This window comes from Lepisosteus oculatus, chromosome 3 (assembly GCF_040954835.1).
Source record: "Lepisosteus oculatus isolate fLepOcu1 chromosome 3, fLepOcu1.hap2, whole genome shotgun sequence".
Classification (NCBI taxonomy): domain Eukaryota; kingdom Metazoa; phylum Chordata; class Actinopteri; order Semionotiformes; family Lepisosteidae; genus Lepisosteus; species Lepisosteus oculatus.
In genome coordinates this window covers 65,721,784-65,748,122 of record NC_090698.1, presented here as the reverse complement: position 1 = coordinate 65,748,122, position 26,339 = coordinate 65,721,784, and the positions used below count along the sequence as shown (strand labels likewise).

At 36.9% G+C, this 26,339-nt stretch overlaps 1 protein-coding gene across 12 annotated transcripts in view; it reads left to right on the top strand.

The window, feature by feature from the left end:
- Positions 1-26,339, top strand: part of tcf4 (transcription factor 4) — a 208,523-nt gene that overhangs the window by 110,314 nt on the left and 71,870 nt on the right. For all 12 annotated transcript variants that reach the window (XM_006626580.3, XM_015362240.2, XM_015362269.2 and 9 more), the window contains 2 exons: positions 12,432-12,564; positions 13,952-14,001. In XM_006626580.3, coding sequence (XP_006626643.2) covers positions 12,432-12,564; positions 13,952-14,001 — 183 coding nt within the window. The remainder of the gene's footprint in view (positions 1-12,431; positions 12,565-13,951; positions 14,002-26,339) is intronic.

Genomic DNA, 26,339 nt, shown 5'->3' with positions numbered 1-26,339 from the left:
TTGCAGAATATGTGGCATCAGGTCAAAAGCCAGCAGTTTGCATGCTGCCGCTTGTGTGTTGTCAATCTGGACAGGAGTCAACACCAAAGAAATTTATAGCCATTCCTCTGTGGCGGAAACATCTTTGGAATGTGATTGTCAGTGTGGAGGGTGGGAGGCCTGGGCAGCTTCCCAGTGCTCTTCCCCAGTGTAAAGTCTTCAGTTCCTGTGGTGGTTAGCTGTAATGTATCTAGTTACTGGGAAGGGTCAAGGCAAAAGGCACTGGCACGAGAAGGGGAAGGCTCACAACATCCTGCCTCCCCACAGAGTACAGTGATGGCTGTAGTGAGAGAAGCCCTGCTTTTCATTGGCTTCTGCTCCTATCCAATAGAGCGCTAGGAGGAAATACAAGCCCACTTGGCCTTATACTGGGAACATTGTCTCAGTGTGAAAGAAAAGCTTTAATTTTGACAAACAGATGTATGACTTCCTGAAATATTTTTACTGAATTTTTTGGCTCCATTAGCAGATTAGAGCAAGAATCTTTTTCTATCATCTCTCAAGACTACAGTGATTGCAGAAGGGCAAGTCAGGTGAAGTATTTCCATTTATCAAGTGACAAAGATCAAGATTTCCTTCCCATTTTTTAATATTTAGGTGGATCAGTTGTGTACTTGGTATCATTGTAATCTGCTCTTAGAGAAACTGAACTGTTCGTTTTATTGTGTGCTGTATGGGACATCTGCACTGTGCTTTTGGAACTGTGATTGTGCAATGATTGGTAATGGAGATGTATTCCAAGAAAAAAAAGTGAAACATTTAAGTTTTCTGGTGGCAAGATTAAGTCAGTACCCAAGCCTCTCTGACCACATAATGAAAATTAAAATGATAGAAAATAGTGCCCACTGATATGATACAAGAACAGATCTGACAAAAAATCTAACATACAGTAGAAACCTACAAACATTTTTAAATTAATATATAAACACAGTGTTTTCCATAATATATAAATTCCAGTGTTTTATTTCTTTTGCCACATTGGAATTTAAGAAGTATTATATCAACACAATGGGAAATGTAGGACTACGTAATTCCTGTTGATGCTGTATGTGGTTGCTGTTTGTAATATAGCCTGTTAATTAGTAGTGTTGATGGCTACATCTGTTTTTTTCTGAAGAAGCTCAAGTAATCCCACTCACTCTCCGATTCAGACCAGAAGGGCCTTGTTGCTATGGAGTTATAGCAGGGATCTGAGCCTGTGCCTTCAAAGCCTTGAGCAATCACCTTTTCACAAGGCCTCACTGGGGGTCTCTCCAGCTTGAATGGGGAGCCACTGTAGTTTATGAAGTTGAAACATTTAAAATTTAGTGCCTTGTAAATAGGGTCCCAGAATGATGCATGTTTTTTCAAAAAGTGAATACTTAAATGGGGACTAGGGCAAGATAAGTTATAAAATACCTGAAATATTTTGATTGCATTAGCATTCAGACTTGCGAACTTAATATTTGGTGGAAGCAAATTTGGGAACAATTATGACCACAAGAGATTTAGGGTAAGTCTGTACCAAGTTTGCATAGCAGCTTGGTGCAATTTGTGCCCATTCCTCCAGGCAGATTTGCTCAACCTCTCTCAGTTTTGCTTGGGGATCGCTTATAGATAGCAGTTTTCAAATCTTTGTAGATTCTCACTAGGATTCAAAACAGGACTTTGACTGGGCCACTCAAGGACATTCACATTGTCGTTCTTAAGCCACTCTAGTGTAGCTCTGGCCTTGCGCTTTGTGTCATTGTCCTGCTGAAAGGTGGAATGTGTCCCAGTTTTAGGTCTGAAGCAGGTTTTTAAGATGTGCCATCTACGTTCCCTTCAGACTTAAGCTTTTAATCTGTTTAATGGAGTCTCAAAGTATTTATTTTATTTATGCAGTTTCTATGATTAATGTGTAATGTAAATGTGAAAGGGAAGTCAGGAATTATTTAAGGCTGCACTGGCCTCTAAGCTAACTCCGAGCTGGCTTTAGAATTTTTCCTTGCAGCTACGTAGCTTTTAGAAGTGTTGTATCGGTATATACAATGATAATGATAATGTGATAAAGATAATGTTGCTTTATTAGCCCTATACAATTTCTTGCATTAGGAATTTGTCTTTTCGCAATACCCCAGCTTGCTCTCCGTGAGACACAGACACACAGACAGGGAGAGAAGCTGGGGGTCAGAGCGCAGGGTCAGCCATTGTACAGCGCCCCTGGAGCAGCTGGGGTTAAGGGCCTTGCTCAGGGGCCCAACGGAGTAAGATCCCTCTGCCAGCTGCAGGATTTGAACTGGCAACTTTCCAGCCACAGGCGCAGATCCTGAGCCACAGAGCCACCACTCCGCCCCGGAGCCACCCCAGAGCCACCACTCCGCCCCACTCTGCCCCAACTTACTGCTGTAGAGAACCTACAGCAGTACGCTACAGTGAGATCTCCTGTTTTGACAGTAATAGACTGGCCAGCAATTTGCTGACCTCCTCTAAAGGGATTTGATTGTAGAGATGGTCGTGAACATGTTTGGTTTCTCTTTGTTATAATTTCAACATCGGCATCACATTATGTAACAAAATGTATTCTATTAATGTTTGTGTTTTTGATATAGTAGTATTATATAATGAACACTTTGATTTTAATAATTTGATAGATATGTGATAATACACCTAAATTAATAAACACATTTATCTTTGCTGCTGTTTGAGATCAAAACTTTGTATTTGCTAAGGTACATCATAAACATCAATGACAGAACTGCTGGTTCTGAATGATGATAGCTAAAATATGGTCATGCAACGCTGATTTTGAAATGATAAGGAATGTATGGTTTGAAAAATCGGCCTAGTTTTTGATGAATGCCTTTATTAAACACTAATCTCTGAAATTAGCTTTCTGAAAAATATGGTGCTGTAAAAATGAATGGGGGATTGTCAGTGCTCTAACTTTTTCACACACTCATGCTCATCTTTACTATTCCCATTTTCAGAGTTTTGTTTCACAGAAATGATGAATCTTGACTTCTCATATTTTCTGACATTATTACCAAACAGTGGTATTCAAATACCACTTAATATTCAAATTAAGGTATTCAAATAAAAATTAAGAATGAAATTTGACATCTGTTTGAAGATCCTTTACGTGACAAATAAAATAAACGGTGATAGAAAATCAAAGTGATAAGGCATTGTTAATACATTATATATAGGTAAATATAATACATTATTAATTGTATTGCTGTTATCCAGTTCAAAAATATTTATTAAAATAATATACTATATGCTGTGACCTATGAATGAAACTTCATTCGAATATGTTATTAATTAGTAAATAGGTTCTGTTTCTAGATGTTTGGTGAGCAAGATGAATTTATGGTTACATATGCTCATTCACAATACTTTTGAAGTCCACAAAAAATTTTTTATCACTGTTACAAGTGTATGGCAGCTGAGTTGGGTACACAAGCTCGATATTGTTAGGAGGCCTTTATTTATTTATTTCAAGAACATGTGTGTGGTATAATGTTAATTTTCAACAGCTGTTTTCTAGTTTGAAGATCCTCTGTATGCATTCCCATGAGAGGGCCTGTAATAATTTAGACACATCTGCCAACTCAAACAGGCAGATTCTTTTTTATTACTATTAATCATAATACCTTTATGTATGTGTGTTGCTTATATATAAAGAAATGGATACACATGCCCACTGCAAGTCAAGTTTTGATGCTGCATAGTTTATTTCTGTTTCATATCAAGTGAGGTTACTGCATTCTGCTTGTGCGCCGCAAGTCTTGTAAACCTGTTGTTCGTTGTTGTTCCGTGAATGTTTAAGTCAGGGTGAGATTGACGTTAAAAGTATTATGGATGTCTGCGTTAACCCTTTCCCTCTGGATAGTGCTGCATCAAACAGCAGTCTCCCATTTTGCAGTATGAGCAGCTGTCAGTAGATAGAGAACAGAACAGAGCTGTCAGAGTCTGTCTTTGAGGGTTGCTTTGTAGAGCTGTCATCCTTTCTACTTCTCGGATGCTTGCTGGTGGCTCTGTCATTAAATGATTCCTGATGTGTTGCAGTGCATCCGCAGTGATGTCGGTGTAGTATTACCAGGAGTTTCAGTTGTTTGTTAAGGACATTTAGGGAACAGAACGCAGCCTCACTTTTGTTTTGTCTGTTTTTGTCTTTATTGTGCCCTACCTGACATTACCATTTCAATTGTCAACTCACCTGAGCATGAGGCAGTGACGAGCGGGCTGGGATCCACTGGTCTTTACATCTTATAAAAGTCTCTTATAATAGTATTTCATTTGATTCAAGAGCTAGGTTTTGGTCTGAATTGCTGTGAGGAGCAATCTCAACAGTGAAAGTTCAGATATATGGTTATGCGTGGTGTGTACATCACGGTCAGCAGTAACGTCCCAAAATCAGCAGCTGCAGCATAAAGTGACTTGTTAATTATTGTCAAACTCCAAATTTCATTTAGGACATGTTAAAAAAAAGATTTATGTGATGATTCAGTACTGTGTTGGCCTTTTGTTGTTTGTTTTGAGTTGGAGTACACTAAAGAGCTCCTTTTCATCTTTGTGCTCTTTTTAGTGAGCTTGTTTTATGAATGACTAAAGGTAATGTGTATTGTGAGCGAGCAAGTCAGACTCAGTGTTGCTATGATCTTCATTTTTTTAGTGATTACCTGTGTCATCACACTGTTCCGGACTTTTGTTCTGTTTTGACTGCAGGCCTCAGGTCTTACAAGGGCCAAACCTTTCAAGTTTCATTTCATTACCTCTGAGAAGTGTAAGAGCAAATGTATGTCACCAGTAACTGAATGAGAATTCTAAACATTGCCTTTTTAGTGTAGAGAATGAACTTGTCTGACATAAAGGATTTTCTAAGCATGTACTTGAAATCCCCAAATGTTTTTTTTTTGTTGTTGTTGACTTGTATTACACAACCAGAAACATTTCCTGGAAATTGATATCCTTACAGATTTTCATATATCCCATTTCAACCCCATATCTCCAGCCGTGATACACAGAAATAATAAATCAAGCTGAAAGTCTGGGCATTCATTTTCAGGGGAAAATCGCAACGGGTCTCTTAAGGGTTTTTTCTGGTTTTTTATTTTTTATTTTTATTTCTGGTTCCGCTTTATTTTGCAATAAAAAGATCAGTAGTGCAAAGATCATTGATCAAAATTTAACAAGTAGTGATGATAGAACCAATGTCTACTTTAGGTTAATTGCATGTTAGTAACAGAACTCTAATCCTGATCATACCTGACCAATGCCACTTAACTCCAGGGAAATTTACAGGAGGTAGCTTGTTCCATCTATAATACTTTAGATGTATATTTTACAACTGGCTCACTATATTTATAATGTACCAATATGCAACCCCTAAACTAAAGTGTGACCAAATGTTTGGTAATCTTACACAGTGTTGGGATCGTTGGAAAATGCGGTAATAAACTTTCATATCCTCAAAAGATTTGCACAGTTTGTACAGTGTGGCATGGTAGTATCATTAAGCACTGATGGTTCTCCATGCAGTGACCAGCTTAAAATGCTATCTTAAGAGTTGGAGTTTACGGTACATGTGAAACAGAGGATTCTTTCTAAGCACTGAACTGTTGCGCCATGATCTCATTCCCCCATTGCTCAGTGTCTCCACAAAGCACCCACTTCCCTGCAGTTCATACCGAGGTCTCCAAATCACACTTCCTGACCCTTCTCTTGTGCCAGAGCAAATGGGTGACATAGCAGGAGGAGAGGATAGTCCTTAAAAGCAATAAACATTGTTCTTTTGTTGGCTGCTGTTTTCTGTGAGTGGCTGGAAGCAGGAAGCTTCTTTGGGTCGCTTGGATATTTTTATACAGTTTCTGAGTCAGCTGTAGCTGATGTACAGGTGCGCACTGCAGTGCCAGCACTTCATTTTTATTAATTGCTCTTTCCTGTGCATCCCAATTCCCCTTATGTGAGAGACTGGCGCGGATGCTCAGGTGCAAACCGTTTCCTAAAAAATTAAGATTGAGAAATGGTGTGATTCAAACTGTAGCCACACTTCATGATTTTTCACAGGCAGTCCAAAAACTAAATCCCCTTAGGATTATATATGGTTTAACTATATACACATTTACAATATGAAACCCTTACAAACCTGAAGTTTTCCTTGTGCCACAGAGTGATGAAATTGCAGTAAAGAAGTCTGTTGTATCTGTTGAACCTAAAGGTATTGTCACAGATGTGTAAAGAACTTAACTGGGTACTGTGCACTTTTTTGCTTTCTTAGACCTATCAGTGCACATTATGGACCTTACTTCTGTGCTGCTACAGCTTCAGCTTAGCACCTACTGAAGAACTGCCTTTATTGTTTTATTGCAGTAGGTTTTGTTGTCTAGACCTGTGCTAACTTTTTCTTACCAGATTGTTTTTTTATTGTGTGTACTATCAAAATATGTTTTTTTCTTTTTTCTGAGTTTTAGTTTTGTACACTATTTTGTGTTTGGTGTTTATAACATTGAATGGAAACTACAAAGGGATTTTAACAATGAAATCTAAAGTCTAAAGTCTAAAGCCTCAACTTAGAGTGAAGTATCTTGTGTAGTACCACAGGAATCTGTATTAGGCATGCTGCTCTTCTGTAAAAATTATAAACCCACTAGGTTTGCACATGATACAAAATAGGTGGTTTTGCAAATGATATAGAAGCAGGTAAAAGAAATGCAGTGAGATTTAGACATGCAATAAGTATGTACTCTTTGCCAAAGGAATTAAATGTGCACCAGTGGGAAGTGCTACATGCTGTTTGCACAATATTAAATAGTTTAAACCTGAACAAATTCACTATGACAAATGTAGGTGCCTATATGTTGATACTGTATCTCATACAGTACTTGAATCAGCAATTCAAGGAAGAGGCAGAAAGGCCAATAACATGCTTGCATAAATAGTGTTCTGCTTAAACAGAGGCAAGTTTAATTCTAATTGTATAGTGTACTGTGAAAGTCTCATTAGGAATGTTATGCAATATTGGTTACCCTGTTGCAAAATGAGCATCACTTCCCTAGAAAAGTATGCAAAGCAAGGCAGCAAGGTATAGTTGTAGTCTAGAAAGGTCGTTATAGATGGACAGGTTACAGGTTACAGGGGCTCAATCTCCACTGCTGACAGATTAGAATAGTAAAATAGTACCACAATACCGTGGTAATAAATCATAGCAAAACAATCATGGGGTAATATGTACAATAAATGGTCAGAAAGGTCTTTAGACTTGAACAAGGGGGATTAGAGTACATGGGGACTCTGAGGTAAAAACTCAACCCAAGGTGTCTACTTCAGAATCAAAAATGAAACAAGGAGTAAGGGCCAAAAGTACAAAGCACTGTGAGGGAACATACATTTCAAAATGAATATGTAGACCTGCTTACGCAAAGAGTCGCAGGTGCCTGGAACAAGCTACTCAGCCATAGTGCTGAAACTAACTCTGTGGGATCCCTGGGAGAAACATCTGGAAAATATTCTGGGATCAATTAGCTGCTAGCAGCCAAACAACCAGGATGGGCCAAATGATTTCTTCTCATTCACAGGGACTTTTATATTATTTTTAAAATACTAAATTAAGATGGTTAATACCAATTTATTGTTTAAAGAACAGTTATGACTACAACAGAATTTTGGAGAGAAAAAATAATCACAGAATTTTTACCATGAAGTAACTGTGTATTTATTAGTCTTTGGTACAACAAAAACTAAAATTTGTTGTAATAAATATTTGACATACCTTCTTCATATTTACATTTTTGAAGTAGAAGGACCATTTTGCTAGTGTGAGTGCAAGCAGAAGGACAAGTGTCCTGACAGGAACTGGACCATAACATGACATGAAATAGCTTTCTCCTGTAAATTGGAGGGATTAAGTGATATCTTCATATTACTGGGCTAATATCAACAAAATCCAAAATTCCTATGACTTTGGCACTCGCACACAGGATCAAGCCAGGAAGGCCTGTGAGGTGAGTGTTTCAAAGTTGTCAAAGTGGAATTGGAGCAAAAACAGGAAAATGCAGCTCATTAGTCCTCGATGCATTAATTCTTTGGCTGTTTAACAGATTAAATGATGTTTACAGTTCTGTCGAGAATTAGTCGAATCTTGAATGAATTTAAGACAATATTACAGTTGGGCAGCTGAGATCTGTACCATATATGGACTGGTAGAGCAGTTGTGGTGGCTGATCTGTGTAGTTCAGAGACTCTGGGGCAGCAGGACACTGGTGTGCATTAACCTGGAATTGTCCTTGGCTGTCCCCGTTTCCATTGTTCCACTGTCCTTCTCCTTTCGAGAGTACTCCAGAACTCACAGATTTGATTATAAATGTTGTATAGCAAGCAAGTGTAATACAATGTTTTATATCCTTTTTGGAATATACTAGACTTACATCGTTATAAAGGTTGTCATAACTTTGTCCAGTAGTTAAAGTATGAAACAAAGCAAAAGAAATATTTCAGGGTTATTTCCTACAAAAAGGGAAAATGCATACACATTTTGGAAGACATTAAGTAACAGTCAGTGTGGGAAGTGTAGTAAATTACTCTCTCAGTGCAGCAGACTGGGACATGTGAAGTGTCATCTCGGGGTAAAAATCACTTTGTTGGCTGGGATAACTTAAGCTTCTCATTAAAATGTAAAGGAGTTCAATAAGAATGTGATATACTGCTTGGCTTTCAATGCATTCTCTCTTTTATTTATCTAGGCGCAGAAAATTATTTGACTTGTTTACCATTAAAACCCATCTTCTGTGATAGCAGAACTAAAAGCTCAGCTATATTGCAGAAAGAGAGGATCAGATGGTGAACTGTGTGACTGACTGGAACAGAGTATTTTTCATTTATTTCCCCCCACTGTGTCAGCTGCGGTGTGGCAGCATAGCTGGTAAACTCATCGCATGTCACCATATTTCCATAAGCAGCCGTATCTTTTTAAACTGCGGAGGTTGTAATTGGTTTCTTTCATAACTGTGTTCTTGGTGTGTTGGTTTGTTTGTGTAATGGGCACAAAAGTTGTACAGATCTGAAACTCACTCCTAATGCACATCAGTCCATATCAGTCCCAATGTCACAAGTTGAAACTTTCAGTCTAGAAATTCATTATTTAAGTCTGGGACATCCCAGTAGCAAACTCTACGGAAAGTTCCCCAGATTATGATAAATAATTGGCCAAACGTCAGCGGGATTGTGTGGGTTTGAATAAGCGTCCCTGCTGGCCGTACAGTCGAGGTAACTGTGAGCCATCACGTCTCCTCATGGTGTGCTAACTCTCCGGTTGGCACTGGGGAAACATGCACCTTGAAGAGTGGTGCATTCCTCTGACGAGTGCCTGTTTTGGAGGAAATCATCCACAGTCCTTATCCTACCTGTCCTAGCGTGATGCCTATGTCCATCGAGCCATCTTGATTAACAGTTGTCGTTTCCCAATTGAAATTTCTGGAAAGAATTTTTAAAAACGCCGTCACGTCGGTGAAAAAGAACATCTGGCCGGGCCCTTAAAAGCTCAGAAAAAAGGGCAAGGTGCCGCTTATATTTATATCCATTTGCACAGTTGGGCATTTTACTGTAGCAATCTGCATGAAGTACCTTGTTGATTGGTATGACAGAAGTGCCCCACCTGGAATGTGAATCAACAGTCTTCCTGTTATGAGCCTTGAGCCCTAACCACTACCCCATACTGCTGCCTAATAATGTTTTGTTATGGTATGGACAATTTTTTTGGACTCAGCCAAATACCTGCATCTCGTATATTGCACCAGGAGAAGGAGAAGCTATGGATTTGCTCTATCACATGCCCAGCTGTCTCCACAGTGCCTTTCAGGTGTTTAGTGCCAGTTGGAAGAACCACACACCACTCATTAAAATCGCTGCAAGCTAGTAAGTGCAAATTGCAGGAGTCACTGTTTCACCGAAAATTGACTGACAGAGTTTTGCATGACAAATGCCCATCCTACAGCAGTTGTGCTTTACCAAATGTACACCAGTGTTTGGAAACACTAAAAAATTATTGACAAACAGTAGGCAAGATAAAAGGTGAAAAGCTTATAGTGTATCTATATGGCCACAGACACTATGGGGTGAATGTGAGATAATTTATGCAACCATTCGAATTGTACCTCTCCTCCTGGTGGCACTGAAGCCTTACTTGTCCTGAGTGATAGAAAGTATAATAATCATTAGTTTAATTGATTTCAACATTCTTAGGAAAAGGACAGGTACTAGGCATCATACTGACATCTTAAGTGTACAGTAAAAGCTTTATCCTCTTTCACATTAATGGGGTTTCCCTGGCAGTAAATCACAACTGCCCATTTCTAGTATTGCTGAAATCTTTTAGAAGGGGACTGAAAAATTCTGCTCCACAATGTGAGAAACTCTCTTTGGAATCAGGCTTTTAAACCACGTGAAAATGTGTGACTGTGTTGGACATCAAGTGGACTGATCCAATCTTGGAATGCTAAGGAGTTTTATTAGCCTCTTGTATTTGCAGAATGAAATCTTTCCTCCTTTTAGTGTTCAAATTGCTTCCACTGATGCAGGAGTGTTTTTTTCAAACTCATTCCTTTGATAGTCTAAACCAGAGGTCACCAAGCGACTGAAAAGGAGTTTTCCTGACCTGCGACGCTGTTAAAGCAAATGACACAGCTTGAACTGCTAGTGCTTCTATTTGATCTTTCCCCCTGTTATATAATTAAAACTCCCTTCTCCAGTGTTAATTTTTTCTGCTAGGGTACCTGGTTGTTGTATTTTTTTTTTTACTCTTGAAAGAGACTTAAGGGTTAACAGGATTTTGAGTAAGACTTGTTAAGTCAATCTAAACAACCATTAGCTGGAGAGCAACTTTTTTTTTTTTCTGGGTACTTTTCTGTTTTGCATTATTGCCATTACCTTAATGTCCTCTCGTTTTCTAATCATCATTTTGTGCCCAAGTAGGCATACCGCTGTTATTAATATCAACATTTGAGTCTTAATCCTTCATGGGGTGTTTTTGCCGTTCAGGTGTTTGTCATTTATCTTTGTTAATATTTCTAGTGGCTGCCAGCTGGGGACAACTAGTCAGCTCTGAAATTGGGCAGAGGAACGGCATGAGAATTTTATTACAGAGTTGCCGGGCGACTTGGTCCTGAAAAGATTCATTATAGAAGATGTGCCACTTTGTTTCAGCAGACGTCTTTACCCACCACTGCCACCACCACAACCGCCTGCCCCCCTTCATCTCCCTTAAAAAAATACAAAAAAACTGACTTTATTTAAGACAAGGAGGCTTTGTTTTATCATGCGAAAGGCTTGTGAAATTCTTCAGCTCTCAGTGGGTTAACAGGGGAACAGGAGCCGAGTTGTAATTGGCCTATTTAAGGTATTTTGCATGTGAATGGTGTTCTAGTGAAGCATTACTAAGTCTGTTGTGAGCGGCACAGTGATTAGAATTTAGATTAGGGAAAACACTTTCTGTACTTTATCAACTACACTAATTAGTTCAGTTGCTGGAAGTTAACTTGAAGTATCGATAAAGTTGGAATTTTACTTTTCCTCTCTCCCTCTCACTTCGTTCAGACTCTCGAGCCAGTCCTCTGCAGGGAAAAGTCCGGCACTTTTACAGAAATTAACGAACCAACATGCACTTTTAGTTGCTGAATAATTTAACTTAATTAAGAGAACAATGTTTTCTGTGCAAAGTTTAATCAGGAGATATGCTCGCTGTGGGTAAGTGTACTTTCACAATAAAGAAAGGCAGCCCAGTCAAGCAATATATTTTACACCGTGCTGTCAGATTCCAGATTTGCAGGTATTTTAGGGGATCAGCAAAGCGTGTTTTCTTTTACTAAAATGTAAGAGCTAAATGTCAGTAAATGTAAGAACTGAACGTGTTGTTTATGTAGCAGTGCTTTTTTGTTTTACATTAAAAGAGTCCTTTAGTGAGATTTTACATCATCTTCCTTGATGTGGGGGAATTAGACCAAAAATTAAAGAAATTTCTTACAGTAGTATGGAATAAATATATGTGAATGTCTATGAGATGCAGTATGTGCAGTGACCACTTCAAGAATTTGGAGGGTTCTGTCTCTATAAATTACACAAAATTCAGTATGACCTTTTTTTGTATATTAAAAATAGAAAGAAAAACCTGAATGTATTGAAATGTTTGTGTTTACTGTTTAATAAGAAAATTAAAAAATGGTGGGATTTATTTTAGCTTGCTTTAAACAAAAATAAACATTTTTAAATGTATTTGTATAATTATTTAGATGCACGTGTCTGTGTAGTCACACTTCTCCTGTTCTTGGAAATACACCTGTAAAGCTTGTGAGGACACTTGGGAAGGTCAGAATCATTCTGGTTGTTTTTTTTGTTGTTTTTTTTCTCGAGGCTCATGTATGTTTGTCTTGTGTTTTCAGCCGAGCCTCCTGGGAGGAGAGATGGGCTTGGGCAGTCCGGGGGCTATTTCACCTACGAAGCCAGGCTCGCAGTATTATCAGCACTACTCCAGTAATAATCCGCGGCGGAGACCACTGCACAGCGACTCAATGGGTGAGCTCTGGGGCTTCCGAGCTGCATTTAGCTCTTCACCCTTCTCCTTTCCCACGTATCCTATCCCCTGCTGCCCTCCAGAGCAGGCTTGTAGCTGACCAGAGACCTTTAGTCAGGTACACACTGAAGACAATTTCAGAGTCTGTGCCCTTGGAGTTGTTATAACCTTCTGCCGTTCAAGCAAACTAAGTGTACAGCTACACAATCCTTATAAAACCTTTCCTAACAATCTGGATTTGCTGTTGTTCTCCATTTTCCTGTTTGTGTTTGTTAACTCCAGATACTCATCTTTACCAATTATGTTTCTGCTGGGAAAAGACATTGGTTCTAAATGTTACTAATACTACATATATTTTATTTTAGTACTAAATATATTTGTATTCACAAATTCACTAATACTCACCTATAGATAGATTTCATGAACTACATACTCTGAGTATTTTCAAAAGTGTGCTATTAAAAGCAGTTTCTTTATATTACCAAGTTAAATCATAATTACAGATTTTATTCCTCATATATAGCATTGTTGCACTGCATTTTTAATTTTCCTAGAGGTGCTTTAGTACCGTAGATCACACGAAATGTACTTTTAAAGCCCCATCTCATTTGTAACATTTTCTACTTTCTTTTGTGAAATAAATGCTGTTTTGTAATGATTCCATTTAATGTTAATAAATTCATTAATACTAAGTTTTACATATAATGATTTTTTTTCTTCTTATTTTTAAGCTTGATTTTACGGAGCCAGAGAATACATTATAATCCCACATAAAATACTCATTTATGGTGAAGTAACTGAACCTTTCAAATGTTGCATCAATTTTTAGTTAAGACTTCCTTTTGAACATTTGCAGTCCTCATATTTCCTGTTTTAGTCAAAAAGCTCTTCCGATATAAGGGGCTCTCCAGCTACTGTGTGCCTGAACAGGATTCTGAAAGAAAAAAACAGGCCTTGATGTGACAGCCTTGAGGGGCTTTCAGAGCAGTTTTTACATTCCTTTTCATTGAAAGTAAAAATGGCAAGTTCTTCCTTCTTTTCCCAATGTAGCAATAAGAAACTTTCGATCGTTTTTTGTTCTGATGAAATAGTTCAAAAAAGGTTCTGCTAAAAAGAAACAATAAATTTCTTTGGATAATAAAGAGCAGAGATATTCTCTGTTTTTTTACATTCTTGCTCAGTTTGAATTCAGCCTGCCTTTGTCTGTAATAAGTGAGACTTGCCAGTATCGTTTTTATCCTTATGTCCCTGCTCACCATGCTGCCTGTATTTTGCTTTGCATTTTTAACAGCTTTGTACAGCCATGTGTACCCCAGAGTTGAATAAACACCAGCAACTTGCCCCTTATAAATCATTCTTCGTAATTGCCTTTTTTTTTTCCCTATTCAGAGGTCCAGACAAAGAAAGTCCGGAAAGTTCCCCCAGGTTTGCCATCCTCAGTAAGTTTAATGTTTTTATTATTTCACTTGTTCATTCTGGTATTTTTGATGTCAGACATTCACTGAGTACGTTCTACGGCACTGTCGTTTGGCTTATTTTATCAGTGTCACCACTTCAAACAATGTGGATGATGAAAGCAGAAATTTCTAGAGAATTTAAATGATTGAAAATAGGGTCTTTGCCTTAAAAATAAATTATTCCCTGTATAACAGTGGTGTCAGATTTTAAAACCACTTTCACCTTTATCGGCTCGATCCCAAGTACAGCTGAAGTACAGTACACCCATTGTCATTGAACTTAGTGATGTTGGATATCTTCAACTTCGTTAGCGGCTGCAGAGTCAGACTGTGGTTTGTGTTGAGCTTTGCCGTGGCGCGGCTTCCTTGTTTATTGTCCTCTGTTTCACACGCGCTCGTGAACCCACGCAAACAAAATCCATAGTAAATACGCAACTCTGAATAAAAAAATAAGCACCAGTCCAGCTTGTTTTGTGCAGTGAGTCTGATCGGTTATCTTCAGTCATTGTTCCTGTGTCATCGAATATCGACCTTAATGTTAGGCCGAAAGAAATTTCAATAAATGAGTAAAGTTGACCTTCAGCGCCAAAAGCTGGTTACATTTGTCTTTGCAATGGAAACTGGATGGAACCAGTTGGCTTTGTGACACTAATATCTGGAATCCACTTTAATCACATCACATGAGCGGCTAGTTTATGTGTTTGTTTATTTTTATTTATTAATTTCGCTATAACTGTGGCAACCATCGGAGTGGGCTAGCTGTAATCCTCGGATTTAGATCATAAGCTTGCATCACAGTTTTACTCGACGATGGTGAGGATTTTGCGAAAGTGATTGTTATAGATGAGCCCGGTTCCCTATCCTAATCCAGCTTTGTGTTGGCTGTTTAACGTCCAAAGTAGCTGGGTTTGATTTGAAGTTATGTTTCTGTTTGTTTTGTATATGCCACAAAATCCAGACCTTCAGAAATAACATGTGCATTTGTGTGTTTCTTGGGGAAGGCTTTAAAATGTACACTATTCTCATCTACTGGACATTAGTATTCTGGCCTGTGATGTAGCATGAATATTATTGCTGGCTAACCAGAGCAAGATAACTACCTCTCTTCAGTATTACCAAGAGTAACATCTTGGGCTCTTGGGATCTCTGAATTCCCTATGCATATGCGTGTGTAGGCTTTATCTTTTTAAATTTTAAATTGGACATATTTGGACGTTCATAAACACCCTTGATTGCAATTTGGTGTTTTCGGAAACTAGTCAATTTATCCCATTTCAAACTTAGCAGGTGGGCAATAAAAGCAAGGTTTTGACATTGTTTTATTGCATTTGATTCTTAGAAGCTGTTATTTTATTTGGTGTCAGTAAGCTTCTTAACATTGTAAGAAACACATTTTATGAAAACATTTTTGTATTTATTTTTAATGGCGTGTTAAAGCTTTCTGAGTATAATAAATAAACTGTACAAATTAATCTAATTTTTTTTAAAAAAGAATTGAAAAGTAAAATCAGAAATGATTCATTCATGTTGAAGAAACTCAAATCAATAAAATATTAGGATGAATGTTAGGGGATAAAATCAGAGTTTTCTTCCTTTTAATATTTAAAGCAAAGTAACATTTTATATGTTGAAAAGACCTCTGATTGTGCTTTTTGTCTGAATTAACATGTTCATTTATATTAAGTAATTATTAATTGAGTATGAAATATAATTCTGCTTTGGCTTTAATTTTGCAATGTCGTATACTGGCTCCTTTGTCAGTCTTACTGGAAAGCACTGGTTATTTTAGGTTAGTTTAATTACAGAAAGTAAAATATCATGAATTGTATTTAGTTATTTTTAAAATGATTAAGAGACCAGTGGCCAACATTACTAGATCATATGTGTTTTTTCAAAGTTGAACTTGCATTTCTAATAACAGCATGGACAAAAATAATAGCAGAAATGTTATCAATAAATTAAGTCTTTCAGAAATTATTTTTTAAAAAGATGTAATTATTTTAAGGCAGCAAAGTAAAAAATGGATTTTTTTTCACTCACACTGACCTAAGTTAATGTAAAATCATGCCACTATTTATTTGTGAAACAGGTTAAAATTATTTTACAGAGAAATAGGAGGATTCTTTCAAATTGATTCACTTTCACATATCAGCTCTATATATAAAGGCTATATTCACAATGGGGGTAAAAAATGCTTTTACTGTAGTTGAAGTGCTAGTAAGCAGCTACATGAGCTAAACAGTGAGGACAGAAATATATAGATTTACATCTATAGGACCTAGGACAAGGAGTATGTGGACGTTAGTGCATTTTCTGCCATTCTTGGCTCAAGAATTGTGTCTTTCTAAACTATAGACATTTTGCAGCAGGATTTGAAAAAATGTCCCCTATGAAGCCTTGTCTTTTATCTTTGGTGTCACTTTCTAGAACAGAGACCTAAAACGTTGAACACAATATTAAATATTGGATATTAGGACAGAGTGTCTGCCATGTCTGATCTTCCTGACATGCTGTTGTCATTTGAAACAAAGCCCCTTGTTACTTTTTTCTCCTTTAAATCATTTTCCTAGTTCACAAACCATTCTATTGTAAGCCAAAATGTTTGCAAAGTTAATTTACTTAAACTACAATTATCCTGTCACTTCAGGGAAACCTTGAAATAATGTGGTAATCAAAAGGAAATTAGTTCACATTAGGCGGAGTGCAGTTTCTCTTGTAAATGTTTTTTTTTCTACATTGGCCTTTTCTTATCACATATGTTATAATGCAGGATAAATGCTGTATGTTGACAATTTTTGTCGCAGCATGCAAAACAAAAACTGCATTACTGTCACTGTGGTTTGAAGAGTCGTTTAAGTAACATTGCGGTACACTTGTCACTTTATTTGTGGGTTTTTTTTTGTTTCACAGTTCCTTTTGTAGATTGTGATTAGATTTTTGGGTGTAAATCCCCCTAACTAAAAAAAAGGAGGCAAAATCATTTTTTTTTATCTTAAAAATAAAGTGGATTGATGCTCTTACTGTTCACACCCATGTGCTCAAATCCATAAATTTGATTTTTATTATCACGTTCTTATTAGAAGTTAAACATAACGGACATTACCAGATGTACAATTTTATTTTTGCCCTATGTTATTCTGGGCTTTGTTATCCAGAAAAGTGAGCAGTGAAACAATACTGGACAGAACATTTGTTACGTTAATGTTGTAATGATTATTCTATGCTTTGAAATTCTTTTCTATCTCAGTTTTAATAGCAAATTCAGTTTATTTCATGTTTTGATTATATTGTAGGACTGAGGCCGTGACTGTTTCAGATCTGTTTCCAGTTCTGAGTAGTACTACTTGATTTTTGTTAGAAATTAATTCATTTAACTGGAGAATTATTATCTGAATTGAAAGTGCCGGCATTTTGAACTCCTCAATCCAGGTCATCTCCTTTTGAGTTAGTATGTGTTTGGCTATTTCTTCATGATGGCTATTTTAGTTCCTCTGAATTAATATCTGATTTTGTTTAAGGTAGACAGCGTTAATTAAATTAAGCTGGGTCTACCAGAAGGCACAATAGGGATGCATTCTCACGTGGGCCGTGAGGCTTTTTCCTGAGCTTTTCTGCCCCCTTCAGGCTCTTTTTGGTAAAGCGTTTGGTGTGGATTTTTGGGGGGATTTCACTCTTAAGCTGGTGGAAAGCTCGAACAGTTTTCTGTAATAACATGTACTCTAATTTAACGATCAAACATGCAAGAATTCTGTTTACTTATTGATATCTTTTAAACAAAGGCACTTCCTTCAGTTAGCATGAATACAGTTGGAGGGCTGACATTTCTGCCAATTAGTGGAAGTTGTCACCCACTTAATTCCTTTCAGAGCATTTCTTGTTTCCGCTGTCTCGCTTCATATGTTAAAAATATAACTATGCTTAACATCTCCTTGATACACACACGCAAAATTACTTTTAAATTCTACATCCTGAGACAAAATATTAAACAGATATGAACATGTTTAGGTATAACGTGCCCTGTTTTTATGACAAAGACAAATTGCAAGTTTATGCATTTTGAAAATCATGGACACCGCAGGTTTATGTGGCTGGGATAGTTTATTGACGTTTAACTGTGCTCTTGTGGTTTCCGCAATGCTGTCAGCATATGTCGTGCAATGACATTTTCAGACTAGAGAGGCTTGCGCACACACAGCCTTAAATTCACGGCACTTGGCTTGTCCCTAGTTCCCTAAACATCCAGTAGGCAACATAAACTTTATTGTTCGCTAGCCCAGCTGCCCCCACTGTCTCACAGTTGCTTTGCTAAGAGATATAGAGGGCAGGGGGGAAAGAAAATGGAGCCTCAAAGTTCAGGTTGAGTTTCCTGAAAGTGGAAGAAGAAAGCAAGAAGAGGGGAGTGCTTCAGGTCTATTTTCAGGATGTGTGGATTAGCAGATATCAGGCGGGCTGATGGCTTGGCTGGCAACCAAGGGAAGTGAAAAATGATTCTTCTCTTTACCTCCCTTCGTTTTCTTTCATGTAGCTGGGAACTGCGTAAAATCGTGAAGTGACATATAGAAAGGCTTGTGCCATATAGAAAGCCTTGTGCCTAATTCCCATGGACCCTGCTGTGAGAGCCAGTGCCCCTTGTGGAGCTAAAGAGATGGTTATTATTTATCCCCCTGCCTTTCAGTCATTCTAAAACAGGGCCCTAAAAGGAATCACTTGACACATCGCTAATCGCTTTGGTATATTGCAACAGATTTTAATAACTGCAGACGGAAATGGATTTGGCTGTCTCTTCACCTCATTTTTTTTTTCTTTTTGCTTTTGCTTTTCCTCAGTGGGTTCAGCGCCAATGCGAACGTTTGACCCGGTTCTAAACCCAACTGTCACGGCCTTCCTAAATTCCTAAATTTTAGAATTTGGTCATTTGTGTTGGTCACCGCGCCACAAAGCGAATGGCTGAAGCATAGAGCAAAGTTAGGTTTAAGTGTTGCGAAGTACATTGTTTTTTGTTCTTTGTAAGAAACAGAAACATATCTACCATATATAATAGCTGGTTGGTTAGTTATGTTGTTAGTTATATTACTACATGTCTTAGTTGTAGGTAAAAGACAACTAACTAGACCCTGTAGAAAGTATTTTTGTAGATGTCAGAATCTCCTGCCACATGCCCAGACTCCTTGAAAGACAATAATATTAACATTTTATACCTACAACATAAAGAGTTTACCATTTTTCCATATTTTTTTTCTTGCTTCATCAGAATTGTAGCAAAAATAAGTGCAGGTAGAGAACTGAATTCGACATTTGTTTCCTTTTCACTTTTGCTTTTATTTCAATTCCATTCGCTTGAATCTTTTCATTGAGTAGCCATTTTTCTTTTAAGTGCAAGCCATTTAAAACAAATAATGCTGTTGCTATTTTTGTGCTAGAACATTTTTTGCACAACTCAAGTGTAGATGTATTTAAAAATAAAAACTAACTGCTGTTTGTGATTGGGTTGGCTCTGGCATTGGTTCCTGGGGTGGAAATGGAGCGGAGTGATTTCCTAATTCAGAAGTTTGCTATAAAAAATGTGATTTTGATTTTGCTCTTAAACCTTACAGCAGTAAGCTGCATGGCGAACACCTGCAAAAGTCTAAAGAATTGGTGTGACATGATCACAATATATAGCTTCTCAAAGAGCTTTCTTCTTTACAGCTAACATACAACAAGATGACTTTATTTTTCAGTGTAATAGGCCTAACAGCATTTATTGCATTGGTTTCTTCAAAATTTTAGATTGCACAACAGTCATTTTGATCTTTGGGATTGGAATTGCATTAGAAATAGCCACCTGTTCAAGAATGTGTAGCACAAATTATTTAGAAGTGCTTTACAATGTCAACTTTATTGTGTAATTTAAATCCATGTTTTATGTTACAAGACTAACCTCTTCTTTCTTTCAGCTGAGTATGTTGGCTGCACAGAGACTGAAAACACTGTAGCTCCACACTGATTTATGCCTTGTGATGCTGAAGAGGGTACCACACATTGTACTGTACATGTGTAACAAGGAAATTGCATTACATTTGCACTAATGTGCTAACAACAAAATGTAGTGCCAATACTATCTCCCACTTAAAGCCGCACACATTCCAGGCACACCTTGGTATCTTGATTTTTTTTGTGTGTGTGTAAAATTATCTTAAAGCAACATTTTAGCAGTGAATAAACTTTTATTCCTTGAGTTTTACATTTTCTGTTCTGATAAAGACTGTTACATGCAGTTTGCTATTCTTGTATTACTATAGTTGTAAATAGTGGTTTCACATTTCTTGCATTTTCTAATTAGATTACAAGCAAAATACAAAGTTGAGATAACATTCCCATAAACAACGTAAGCTTTTTTATTGACCCTTATGTTTGCAGCATGATACTCTGCACAATGACCATGTGAATAGCTGAACAGATTTAAGTCCAGAACTCTCTAGAGAAAGGGTTCTCGCTATGCAGTATGCTTCAGTTAACATGACCTGGGAAAGAATTGTGAGTAAAATGTTCTTAAAATACAAGAATTACTTAGCTGAAATATTATTTTTTATTTTTATGTGAAGTATATCCATTCATAATATATTTATAAAGTAGAATTTTTAATTTTTGTTAAGCATAGCTGTGAAACAGCCTTACTGTGAATAGTAAAAATACTCCCTTAAGTGGCTTTTTGTTGTAAGCACACACATGAAGGTATTTTTGTCATATGTGCACATTATTTTCTTTAGACATTCTTTTAATGAAAACTACTTCAGTCAGGTTCCTGCAATTCACTGGCTGCTGTAGCATGCAAAGTCTGGTTGGTTTATTACCTATGTCGAGTAAGATGTTTTGGACACTGTGTTGCATATAAAGGAAATGGAGTCAATTTCCTCTCCTGGGTTGAGCACAGAAAACACTCATCCAGGAACTCTGGATATATCAAGCCACTTGTGAGATGTCTTATGTCTTGAGGGTGTCCATCTTGAGTCAGCTTTTATTGAAGTAGTTAAGCTGACCAGCAGGGCTGGTGGAGCTGTGCGTGTGCTGTATTTGACGTTTGTATCCAAGGTTCGTTTGGGATGTCAAATACTTACCTCTCTGGAAACAAAATAAATAAATAAAAGCCTAAATAGTGTGAATGAGAAATAAGAAAGATTTTTTTTTGTGGCTTTTGTATTTGGCTTTTCTCCCCCTTTTTGAACTAATGCCGCCTTTAAAAATGTCACCTTTAAATCTTTAATGTTCCTTCTGCGTGCACTGTTTGCAAATTTAATATTAACTGAACAGGGTCCAATAAAATCCAGAACATTAGATCATTTATTATGAACCTTGATCTTATCCACACACACTCATTTTCACTTCCGCTCATGTCGGCTGGTCTTTTGTGTTCCACAGACAGAAGAGTGCTGTGGTGTAACCCATGCACCTATATTAAATTCACATCAAAGACAACTGACTTCTATTAATGTTGATTTAAATTACACTTGTGGTATTTTTATTCCTCTGATCCCTTCCATCGTTCTTCAGTACTGTCCGGATGTGCTGTTCGCAGAGGCTGCATTCCAAAAACAAGATTGTGCTGTGCTCGCCAATTCCAGCTCTATCCCCTAACATAACCAAACACTGTGCATCTTGGAGCAATGCCTGCTGTTTGATCCCATCGAACTTCCCCTCAGCTCAGCATTATTCACAAAACCTTTTGCTTCCATTTATTGGTGCTTTTTTTTTAACTGGAAGGAAATAAACAGCCTTAAAAGTTGCAAAATGGAAATTTAAGGCCCACAGTTGTTTGTCTCCATTTTTCAAATATTTATGAGGTAAAATGTACTGGCAGGAATAGCTTTGTGAATATAGCCCCAGGTGTCCTTGTATCCAGTAGTCCGTAGAGTAGCCAGTAGTGCTGCTGTAGCATCTGTTTCTATAGACTACGGCAATGATTTATTGTCTTATTTTTTTGACGTGGTAGTATTTTTTGTTTTATTCAACAATTTAATGTGGCTATTTTATTAAATTTGTGAAAGTGTGTACACCCACACCCATATACTGTATGCTTTGGTAATGTGATGTGACTATAATACATTATTTTAATACAGTGTTTATCAGGCTTGGACAAATGCACAAATGCATTCATTCTTTTTTTTTCTTTTTTACATACATGTCTGCTTTTTTACACATTTCGTCTGCCAGCACCGTTCTTGTGGGGTTTATTGAGCTCAGCATTACGTTAAACGAAAGGTACATTGTGATTAAAAATGTACACAGGACATCTGAAAGACAATGCAGAAACATGCGTGTATATAGATGTTCCTGTCTGTCAATCATATCTGCCCATCACTCTAAAGCATTTCCTCTTTCTACTCGGCATGTTAGCAGCCCATATAGCTTCTGTTTCAATACCTGCCATCCAAGCCAGATTCATCAAGAATCTTTCACTTCTGAGTAGATGGGTAGCGAATGGGCACATAGACCAAATTAGCGCACTATTGGCAAAGCTACAGATAGTATCATATTGGCTCTGTTTGCCCTGCCGAGTGTATTTTCACATAGAAGGCTTTTTAAATGCAGTGATTTACTTGGTGTATGATGGCAGGCTCAGGCTCCTGCTTCCCTGCTACTGCTATAACTCTCAGTTGAGGGAAGGCCACAGAGAAAGGGGTTAGCACCATTGTATGTGAGTGCTACTGCTTTGAATTGTGTTTTTTTGTTCTGTGATCGAAGTGACACGCTCCCTGTTAGAACCCAATAACTCCTCTCTGGACCCAAACAGAAAAATAAATTGACGTGTAGTCTATGGCTGGAAGTATCTGTGCAAAGCCTTATGTGTGTTGCAAGGTACAGGCTGTTTTGTATAGTGGCAGTCCAGGTTCAATTAATGCAAAAGCTTAGTCTTAAAGGTTTTCAGATGTGAATGTAGTTTTACTGCTAACAAAAACAGCCGAGAGGAGTGAATGGCTTGTAGAACAGCGTGCAAGTACTCATTATTAGATATAAATATGGTAGAAATGCCCATCTTAATTTATATGACCAGAGTTAAAGAAACCAGCTATAGAGATACATGTAGAAATCTTGCTTCTGTTGTGTTTCATTTTCCACGTTCTACGTTTCATTGCATATAGACACAATTTGGGATTAGCTTCATTTAAATCAATGTAAACCTCATTTGAATGTGCATGTTAAGTAGGGAAAATAATGTGCAGCCGCTTATGAGCAACAGGTCCACATAAGTAGAGTTAAAGCTTTGAAAACTTTTATTTTTTCCTTATATTTCAAATGTTCTGTTTGTGCAAAAATCACAGAATCACCATAAGGGCTGCTTTGCATTTTTAATTTAGTAACTAACATATGAATAAATTTGCATATTAATTAGTTGCAGATTAAATCATGCATACATAATTGCCTCCTTACTGTGTTTAATGTTTGTCAGAATCGGCAGCCTGAGTTGATGGATGTCATTTGAAGATTACAATTTGACGTACCCTTGGAAATATTTGAGCAAATAATGCAAGATTTGAAATACCAAAATTAGCTAAAATTATAGAACAATTACTAATAAATTCTTGGAGGGAGAGGTGCAGTTCCCTTATAGTAGCTGTTTTCCATGCACCAAATCATTCCCTATTCATAATCATTAATGCACCTCTTAATTACCCTGCATATGCAAATTAACACTTTCAGCACTGGATGTCTTTAGTGTACAATGTGTAAAATTAAATTAAGGTTTGTATAAAATTCAGATCAGTTCATTAAAACAAATTGAGGTTTATGCATGACATTTTTTCTTGTTTCATTTAAGAAAGCATTTGCGTGATCCCTTGATTACATTGTACGCAGGGAAATAAAGCTGATTGTAAACACAATGTGGTGTGCGTTTTTATGTAGTGGCTGTCCTTGCATGTGAATATGTCAAACATATGTACAATACATAATGTGAATATGTGTATTGTTTTAAATAATTATTATGCAGAATATATGAAACAGATTCTGTCATGTAATAATATTTAATAGCAAATATATTTTTTGGTTTGTAGTGTAGTTCCATGTATCATAGATTTGCTTTAAAATATTTTATTTATCATTCAGAACAATTTTCTAAACTTAACAATTGTCCAAACTCATTTGAACTGTCTGGAACCAATAAAAGATTTGTAGTTTAACAAAACAAATGACAAGACCTTTCTGTAGGTTTTTTGGGGATTGTAGTAATCCAAATTCTGCTCCACTGCATTTTGAATTTTTATTCCAATAAAAATGAGTACAACTGATGAATCCAGTAACCAATTAAAGAAACCTTATTTTTTTGTTATATACACCAACATTTCCATTATATTTTCTGAGTTTTGATTTTCAAGCATAAACCAACCAGAATATTAATACATGTGTCCAAAAAATTTAATGATCAAAATAATCAAAGTCAAAACAGGTGCTTTTTTATTCACTATATGCAGTAAAAAGTGGAAAGATGGAGTAGAACATTCTTCTGTATCAGACATGTTCATTTTTCTTGGTAGTAGCTAAAGAACAGGTGCTTTTTGAATATGCGTACTTGTTTTTAGCCTAACCACTGTACGTACTGTAATTACATGAAAAGCTGCAAGTGTTTCTGCATCTGAATCTTGCAGTTTGGAATATAAGTGATGACAAAAGCTATCAGTTAGGCCAAGATTGATATTTTACAGGTGTTTTTTTTTTGGAATGAAAACAGCTGAATGCTTGCTTTTGAGCAAGGTGTTGATATTTTAGTAGCGGCCAGTGGATGTGTCATCTGTGAAGGCCACAATTATTAAAAGCCTGGCGTTTCAGAATGACATGTTTGCTTAGTTTTAGTAGAAAAAGGTTCACTATGGCAATAGTTTGAAGTGCCTTGTAAAAATGGTGATACCCTCTTTTGATATATATATACATATTTCTATTGTATCCTGTGATTGGTTGCAGGGAGTGTGGAGCAAATTGCAGTGTCAAACCATGACATTACATCCATTGTACATATCATGTTATTCCTTACTTTGATCATGTTTCACTTAAAATATTTTTTTTTTCCATTTAGAACAATTTTGAATGTGTTTTTTTGGGGGGCGGGTGAGGTGGCAGGTGTGATATGTTTAATGAGAATACATTTACAACTGGACTATTTTATAGGTAACAAAGCCAAGAGTTTAAGTCGGGGAGAAAAGGCTATTTTAATGGAGAGTATCAAATGTGCAGATTATCGGTATGCTCCTGCTTCAGAGAACTTGCCTTTTTTTTCTTTTCAAATGTCCAGCCCCTTGAACTCAGGGGGAGGTTAAGGGGGTTCAAATGATGAATCCTGTGAGATTGACAACTCATGGTTCTAATGAGTAAAAAATCCTCAAAGCATGAAATCGGAATGAAATGTGTGATTATAATTCAAGTACTGTTTACCCTAATCTCCCGGGACTCTCCGAATAAATACAGGAAGAATCAGGAGAGAGGAAAAATAAAAACTGCTCCCTTCCTCTGTCACTTTAGCACCTAGGAAAGAAACTCTTGAAAACAACAGCAGCTGAAAACAGGAAAAAAAAAACCTGCTGAAAATTCCCCACGTAGAAAGCAACACTCCCCTCTCTCGTCTTTTAATAATATTGTCTATGTACCAATGCTGCTCCGAGTTGTAAGAAAATAGGTGTCTTGAATTATTAAAGTTTATTCTGGGAATAGCAGTACGCTCGAATGGCATTTGCTTCAGCATATGCAAATGATTTAGTTCCATTTGGGATCTATTCCCAGAGGTTCCTCCTTTTTCTGTGATGCCCAGAATTTGGCAAGCGCACACACTTCACTTGTTAAATCTAGTATACAGAAAAGAAAGCCGCAGTGCCCCAATTTCATCAGCTTTTTTCCCCATTTTCAAAACGGGAAAATGAAATTCCACCTCGGCCAAAAATAAACATGCTTTCTATACATATTGTTTAGTTGATAAACCTTAATTTTATATGTTTGCGTTTTTTCTTTGTTGTTATTTTTTTTGACTGTTTATTGTGGGTGGTTTTAAAATACAAATGTTTACAATGGTTCTGAATCATGGGTACATTACGCTTCTTACAAATTCTGCTTTTACATTGGAGTGCGAGTCTTTGACTGGTAAATTTGGAATTGCATTACTGTCAGATTTTACTTTTTATTTCCATTTTTTTTTTTTAAATATTGCATTAGTCTTTTGCCAAATCTTCAGTTTGTGTTTGTTTTGGCTACACGAACTTTGAATATGAAGTGCGGGGCATATTTTTAGTAAATGTGTGGGAATGCCGCTGTTTTTATCTAAAAAAACTTTTATCTGTAGTATTGTTTTATAATGAATC